This window comes from Panthera uncia, chromosome X (assembly GCF_023721935.1).
Source record: "Panthera uncia isolate 11264 chromosome X, Puncia_PCG_1.0, whole genome shotgun sequence".
NCBI lineage: Eukaryota > Metazoa > Chordata > Mammalia > Carnivora > Felidae > Panthera > Panthera uncia.
The window spans coordinates 9,508,409-9,515,799 of record NC_064817.1 but is presented as its reverse complement, the minus strand read 5'-3'; the positions used below and the strand labels follow the sequence as shown (position 1 = coordinate 9,515,799).

General features: G+C 46.2%; 1 protein-coding gene across 1 annotated transcript; it reads right to left on the bottom strand.

Moving 5' to 3' along the window:
- Positions 1–1,428: 1,428 nt before the first annotated feature.
- TCEANC (transcription elongation factor A N-terminal and central domain containing) lies at positions 1,429–6,348 on the bottom strand. The gene is given in 6 exon segments (XM_049644880.1): positions 1,429–1,641; positions 1,644–2,251; positions 2,253–2,465; positions 2,467–2,590; positions 6,034–6,220; positions 6,343–6,348. Coding segments are annotated over 6 exon segments (1,323 nt in total). The 3' UTR covers positions 1,429–1,456.
- Positions 6,349–7,391: the final 1,043 nt, after the last annotated feature.

The window sequence follows — 7,391 nt, the reverse complement described above, 5'->3', positions numbered from 1 at the left end:
TTCCTCCCTACAGATCTTTTTTTTTTTTTCCCCAGTAGGCTTCATGCCCAGCACGGAACCCAACTCACAAACCTGAGATCAAGACCTGAGCTGGGATCAAGAGTTGGACGCTTAACTGACTGAGCCACCCAGGCGCCTCCAGCTCCTCCAGATCTAAACTCACACGCCCTTGAGAACATGAAGGCTCTCTAACAACAGAAACCAAATTTTATAAACGGTTTATAGACTCTTGAGAACTTGGGCAAACCCCCCCCCCAAAAAAACCAAAACACACACACACACACACACACACACACACCTCTAAGCAAGAGGACTTGAAACAAAATTCTAACTGTGGGATTAGTTACAGGAGAACTTTCATGGTTCAAGGGAGAGACCAGTAATGTGAGAAAAGACAGGGAACAGTAACAAAGCTCTAGCTGTCCAATGTTAGGGCCTAAAGACACATCTCCAGGAATACATTTCTCAGAAGTTAATGGTGAGACGGTCTTGGACAGTGAATTTGGAAGACCAATGTGGGAGCAGTTTGAGTTGGGCTAGTTAAGGTTGCATGGCTCGGCCAAGTCACAGCACCTCCATGGACCTGTTTCTTCATCTGTAAAGTGTATAGTGACATTCTTTCCTGAGAGCCGTGAGACAATCAAGTGAGAGCCTGTGTGTGAATAGTTCTCAACTCTGCATCTTAAAATAACTTGAGGAATTAAAAAAGAAATACTAATGGGGCACCTGGGTGGCTCAGTCAGTTGAGCGTCCAACTTCAGCTCAGCTCACGATCTCACGGTTCGTGGGTTCGAGCCCCGCGTCGGGCTCTGTGCTGACAGCTCAGAGCCTGGGGCCTGTTTCGGATTCTGGGTCTCCCTCTCTCTCTGCCCCTCCCCCGCTTGCACTCTCTCAAAAACAGATGAAAATGTTAAAAAAAATTTTTAAAAGAAATGCTGATGCCTGGGTCAGATCCCATGCATTCAGATTTCATTGTCCTAGGGAGGGCCCTGAGCACCAGTGGGTTTTCAAAGCTCCCCAGACGATTCTCCTATGCAGCCACTGCCGAGAACTATACGCCTACTGCGAAAGCAGCACTTCTCAAACTACCTTGAACAGGACCGCTCCGGGATCCTGCCGAAATGCAGAGTCAGACTCAGCAGCACGAGGCCTAGGACTCTGCATTTCTAACAGGCTCTAGGGTGTGCTGAGCTGCTCTCAACCACGCTCTTGAGTCCAGCAAAGTACTAAGTGGCCACAAAGCACAGGGCCAACAGTCATCCACTCTCTTCCCAAGCTGTCAACTTTTAGCGACGGTGGTGTGAGCCTCAACGAATGACTTTCCTTCCTTCTTCTTAGGGTTGTTTTGAGAATAGTGTGTACAAGATTTTAAGACCAAGCATAAAAGGGTGGTACCAAAAAAAAAAAAAAAAAAGGCATCACTCCGGCTCTTTGTGAAGAGAACATTTATTTGCAATTACAGGCACACCCACCTGCTGTGGTACCACTGCTCCCCACACTCGTTACAGATCACAGTGGTCATCGTGTCTTCGTCTGGATTTGAGTTCTGCACCCAGCCTGGAAGGAAAAGTGCTCCTCTGGTGATTACGGTGACCTTGCAATTGAACTTCTCACAGCTTCCGCATTTTATTTTGTCTGTGCGCCCCCCACCACTCGGGGAAAGTGGTGTTCCTGGATGCGAGATTCCGTGTATGCGGCTCTCAACCGCTTCAGGTCCTCGTGTGCCATTTCCACGACAGTCGTTTCGGCAAATTCTCTCGGCGACATGGTCCCAGAGAGCAAGCTTTGTTGTAAGTGAGAATTTGGGGGGGGGGGGTTCTTCAGATTGGTGACTTTGCTTCTAACACAAGTTTTGTATTTTTTGAGGTTCTTTAAATAGAGGGTAAGAATGTCTCTTGCGAAGTTGTGCCACATATCGGCTTTGGGCTGCTGGTCCGTGGAAGAACTCGTTAAAGCTTCATAAAGAAGCTCTGTGCCTTTAGCTCTCACAGGTACTGTGGGATCCGGCAACTCACTGGATCGCTCATCAGCGGATTGAGGGGCACCGCCCGTGAAATGCTTTTTCTCAGGTTCCACTGGACTAGTGCTGTTTTCAGGCGCAATCATTTCAATGGCTTCTGCAACATCGTGGCATGATGAATGAGAACCGGACCCACCCCGTATCTTAACCCAACTTGGGTCATGAGAAAGTCCTGGCTTTTCTTCACTTCCCCCCATAGGGAATGATTTCGGGCTGTCCGTTGAAGCGGAGGTCCTTACAGACAGCTTTCCATTCTGACAATAGACGCTTGGCTTTCTTTTTCCAAGCCACCGTGGGGCAATTTTTGAGGACTCTGTACACGACCCTGACCACAACGGTCCCCTGGAGGTGCTCTTGAGTCACACGAAGAGTTTCTGACTCAGTAAGGTGGTTGCCAAGATCCTCAAAATTCCTTCTAGACATCAAATGCTCAATAAGGGAAGCTGTGGTTCTCGTCAGACATCTTTACAGCGGCAAAGAAAAAAGGTTCCCTTTTTTTTAGGCTTGTGCTTGCCAATCGCAGAGACCTAATAGCAGCACAGCACTTTCTGCCAGTTACCTGTGTGTTTTCTGAAAGAGTTATGTAACAAAAAGGGGTGTGACATGTTAGAAAACGGCATCTGCAATGTGCTATCGTTGCAGTTTCAAAAGTCTGAGTCCCCGTAGCAGGGGGAAAAAAAAAAGCAGCAATGCAACCAGCTTCTGCATTCCCAGTCACTTAAAAGAAGCTTGCTGGAAGAACTCTAGAACTTTGTCCATCTCAAGTTGGACAAATCCGTGATCTTTCCGGATCCGGATTGGCCAACTGCTTTGGATGGGATTTGGCGGTCCTGTTGGGCATGAAATCATGCCAGTGTCAGCATCAACAGGGAAGTCTGGGCAAGGCGGGACCATTTCCCCCCCTCTTCAGCCACATCGCTGAACTACTTGCTGATTTTATCATCTTTACGTGGTACTGTTCTGAATATGAAAGAATGAGAAACAGAACAATAAGGGGATGCTGTTTAGACGTCCCAAGGACATCTGAAGAAATTGTGAGATAGCACAGGTTGGGAGGCAGCCGCAGACAGGCCTGGTGGACCCCAAGGGTCAAAAGGCACTGTGCTGACAACTGAGTCTTCTGAACAACAGGGTAAGGGTTCAGACTAAGCAATCTGGACAAGTGATGACTTTGGACCAAACCAGTCCCCAGGCCAGTTTGGTTCCATTAATTTTGTAACTTCGAGGTGCAAAAAGTTGTTTGATGATTGTATCTGCGTGAACCTCATCCTGGGCAGGCAAATGTTTCCTTTATCCAACCAGTCCATTTTTCTCTCCACATAAGGTACATAACCTTGCTACCTAATACCTTTGGACCTACGTCTGCCCATCATGTCTACACGTAGACATATGCATCTTGATGGTAGGGACCTGTCTCATAAGAAACTCACGGGCTTCCATTTCACAGGACCTGATATCAAATGCCCATCACTAAGCACACAGGCTGACACTAGAGTGCAGAGAGAATCTATGCAGTCTTCTTAGAAACCATCCGACAAGTTCTGTAAAATGCAACGTCCTTGTCAGTGATTCGACTTCTGCAAGTTTACATTAGGGAAACGAGAGATGGGGAAGGTGTGTATGTAAGAATGTTGTCAAACTTCAGACAAACTAGAAGGTCTCAAATGGTTAAAGTTGCATGCAGATGTTCACAGCAGCACTATTCTTAATGACCCCCAATTGGAAACAACCCAAATGCCTGCCAACTGATGGATAAGCAAAATGTAGCATATCCATACAATGGAGTGGTATGTGGCAATAGAAATATGAAATTCTGACATATACAACATGCATGAGCCTTACAAACACTATGCTGGGTTAAAAATACAGAAGACCACAGATTGTACGATTCCATTTATATGAAATGCCCAGAATAGGCAAATCTAGAGACAGAAAATGGATTAGTGGTTGACCAGGGCTGGGGTGGACGGATGGGGCGGGGGGGGGGGACCCAGTGGGGTAGAATGAAAGGGGGTGGCTACCAATGGGTGTAGTTTTTCTTGGGGAAAGTGGAAAATCTGCTCTAAAGTGGACTGTGATGATGAACTGCACAGTAGAAAATACACCTAAAACCACTGAAGTGTATACACTTTAAGGAGGTTAACTGTATGGTGTATAAATTATATCTGAATAAAGTTATTTAACATTTTTAATGTTTATTTTTAAATTTTTTGGGGGCGCCTGGGTGGCTTGGTTGGTTAAGTGTCCGACTTCGGCTCAGGTCATGATCTCATGGTCCGGGAGTTCGAGCCCCGCGTTGGGCTCTGTGCTGACAGCTCAGAGCCTGGAGCCTGTTTCGGATTCTGTGTCTCCCTCTCTCTCTGCTCCTCCCCTGTTCATGCTCTGTCTCTCTCTGTCTCAAAAATAAATAAACGTTAAAAAAAAATTAAAAAAAAATTTTTTAAAGATGGTTTTTACATTAAAAATTTTTTTTTTAATGTTTATTTTTGAGAGAGAAAAGGAGAGAGAGAGAAAGAGAGAAAGAGAGAGAGAGAGAGAGAGAGAGAGAGAGAGAGAGAGAGATTGAGAGCATGAGCAGAGGAGGGGCAGAAAGAGAGGGAGACACAGAATCCGAAGCGGGCTCCAGGCTCTGAGCTGTCAGCACAGAGCCCAATGCGGGGTTCAAACCCATGAACCATGAAATCATGACCTGGGCTGAAGTCAAATGCTTAACTGACTGAGCCACCCAGGTGCCCTTATTTTTTTTATTTTTGAGAGAGAGAGTGAGACAGAATGTGAGTAGGGAGCGGCAGAGAGGGAGAGAGGGAGACACAGAATCGGACGCAGGCTCCAGGCTCCGAGCTATTAGCACAGAGCCCGATATGGGGCTCGAATTCATGAACCACACGATCATGACCTGAGCCAAAATTGGACGTTTAACTAAGTGATCCACCCAGGCACCCCCTGAATAAAGTTATTTAAAAACAGTATATAGAGTCTGATCCAAATTTTATTTAAAAATCACATGTTTGTTTGGGAAGACCTTTATCTCTCCTTCTAGTCTAAATGACAGACTTGTTGGATAAAGGATTCTCGGCTGCATTTTTTTTCTGTTCATCATATTGAAGATCTCCTGCCTTTCCTTTCTGGCCTGCCAAGTTTCAGTAGACTGAACCGTCACAAGTCTTATCGGTCTCCCTTTATATGTTAGAGCACGTTTATCCCTAGCTGCTTTCAGAATTCTCTCCTTATCCTTGTATTTTGCCAGTTTCACTATGATATGTCGAGGAGAAGATCGATTCAAGTTACGTCTGAAGGGAGTTCTCTGTGCCTCTTGGATTTCAATGCCTTTTTCCTTCCCCAGATCAGGGAAGTTCTCAGCTATTATTTCTTCAAGTATACCTTCAGCACCTTTCCCTCTCTCTTCCTCCTCTGGAATCCCTATTATACGGATATTGTTGTGTTTCATTGCATCACTTGGTTCTCTAATTCTCCCCTCACGCTCCTGGATTTTTTTATCTCTCTTTTTCTCAGCTTTCTCTTTTTCCATAATTTTATCTTCTGATTCACCTATTCTCTCCCCTGCCTTTTCAATCCGAGCTGTGGTCGCCTCCATTTTATTTTGCAGCTCATTTATAGCATTTTTTAGCTCCTCCTGATCCTTTCTTAGTCCCTTAATCTCTGTAGTAATAGATTCTCTGCTGTCCTCTATACGTTTCTCAAGCCCAGCGATTAATTTTATAAATATTATTTTAAATTCTTGCGCCGTTATATTGCTTAAATCGTTTTTGATCAGTTCATTAGCTGTCGCTACTTCCTGGAGTTTCTTTTGAGGAGAATTCTTCCGTTTCGTCATTTTGGATAGTCCCTGGGGTGGCGCGGAACTGCAGGGCTCTTCCCCTGTGCTGTCAGGAGTAACTTGTGTTAGTGGGCGGGGCCGCAGTCAGACCCGATGTCTGCCCCCAGCCCACCGCTGGGGCCACAGTCAGACTGGTGTCTACCTCCTCTTCCCCGCTCCCAGGGGCAGGACTCACCGTGGAGTGGGGTGGCCTCTGTCTGGGCTGCTTGCACACTGCCAGGCTTGTGGCGCTGCTTCGATGGGATCTGGTGTATTAGCCGGGGTGGATCCGCAAGGTGCACGGGGGCGGGAGGGGCAGGCTCAGCTCGCCTTGCCTTTGGTGGTCTGTTTCGGGAGGGGCCCCTCTTCCGTGGGCCTCTCGTCTACGCTTGGCTCCAGACAGTCCGTTCTGCTAGTCTTCTGGCGGTTTTCTGGGTAAATTAGGCAGATGTGGGTGGAATCTAAGTGATCAGCAGGACGAGCTGAGCCCAGCGTCCTCCTATGCCGCCATCTTCCCCTCGAACACTAAAAATCACACGTGAAGAGAAAAGGTTGAAAATAAATACACAAAATTTTAGACAGTGACATTTTCTGAACGGTAAGATTTTAGGTGATTTTTGTTCGTTCTTTTACTCCTTCCTGTATTTTGTATGAGTATGTATTATTTTCACAACCAGAAAAGTGACTAGTCCAATATAATTTCATGGTAAACATGTATTTATAATATTTGCAAATTGGACACGGTCGGCGGATCAGTCTTCTACCTTCTCTTGGAATCAGAGTATCATACAGGTGTTACAGGACCTGTGGCTTTGCCTTCAGACCAGCAGTCAGAACGAAGTCTATTACTGAGTCTAAACCAGATGAATCTCCCCTCAAATACGAACGGTTACGTACCCTTGGTCACAGCTATGATGTTCCTACTCAAGTTCTCCCTGTGGGGCCAGCTCAAGAATGACCAAGATTGCGAGTCTGGCATTTTTGCCGTGGGAGGGAGTTGGAATGAAGGCAACCTGGGTGGTCTTTTTTTTTTTTTTTTTTTTAATTATTTAAGACTCAGTGGGCCAGCAATTCAGGATCTTAAGTGGCTATATTTCTCGTTAGCAAGAATCAGTACTTCAAGATCATTGTTTTACCTTTTTAAAATTCCACTTTGAAACACTGGAAACAGTGAAAGAGGTCTTCCTGAGAATCAAAGGCTCACTGGGGCACCTGGCTGGCTCAGTTGGTTAAGCGGCTGAGCGTTCCACTCTGGATTTCGGCTGAGGTCATCATCTAGCGGCTCACGGGACTCAGGCCTGTGTCGCGTTCTGCGCGGACGGCGCTGATAGCCTGCAGCCTCCTTGGAATTCTCTCTCTCCCTCTTCCTCTGTCCTCCCCACCTAGTGCACGTGTGCAATCTCTCTCTTTCTCCCTCTCTGTGTCAAAAAAGAAAAGAAAAGAAAAGAAAAAGGCTCAGTGCACAAAGAACAGGCAAGATAACACAGAAAAATAAAAAAATACTTGCCTTCAATGGCTGAACATTTCTCCGAACTGTCTGCCTGAGATCCTGGG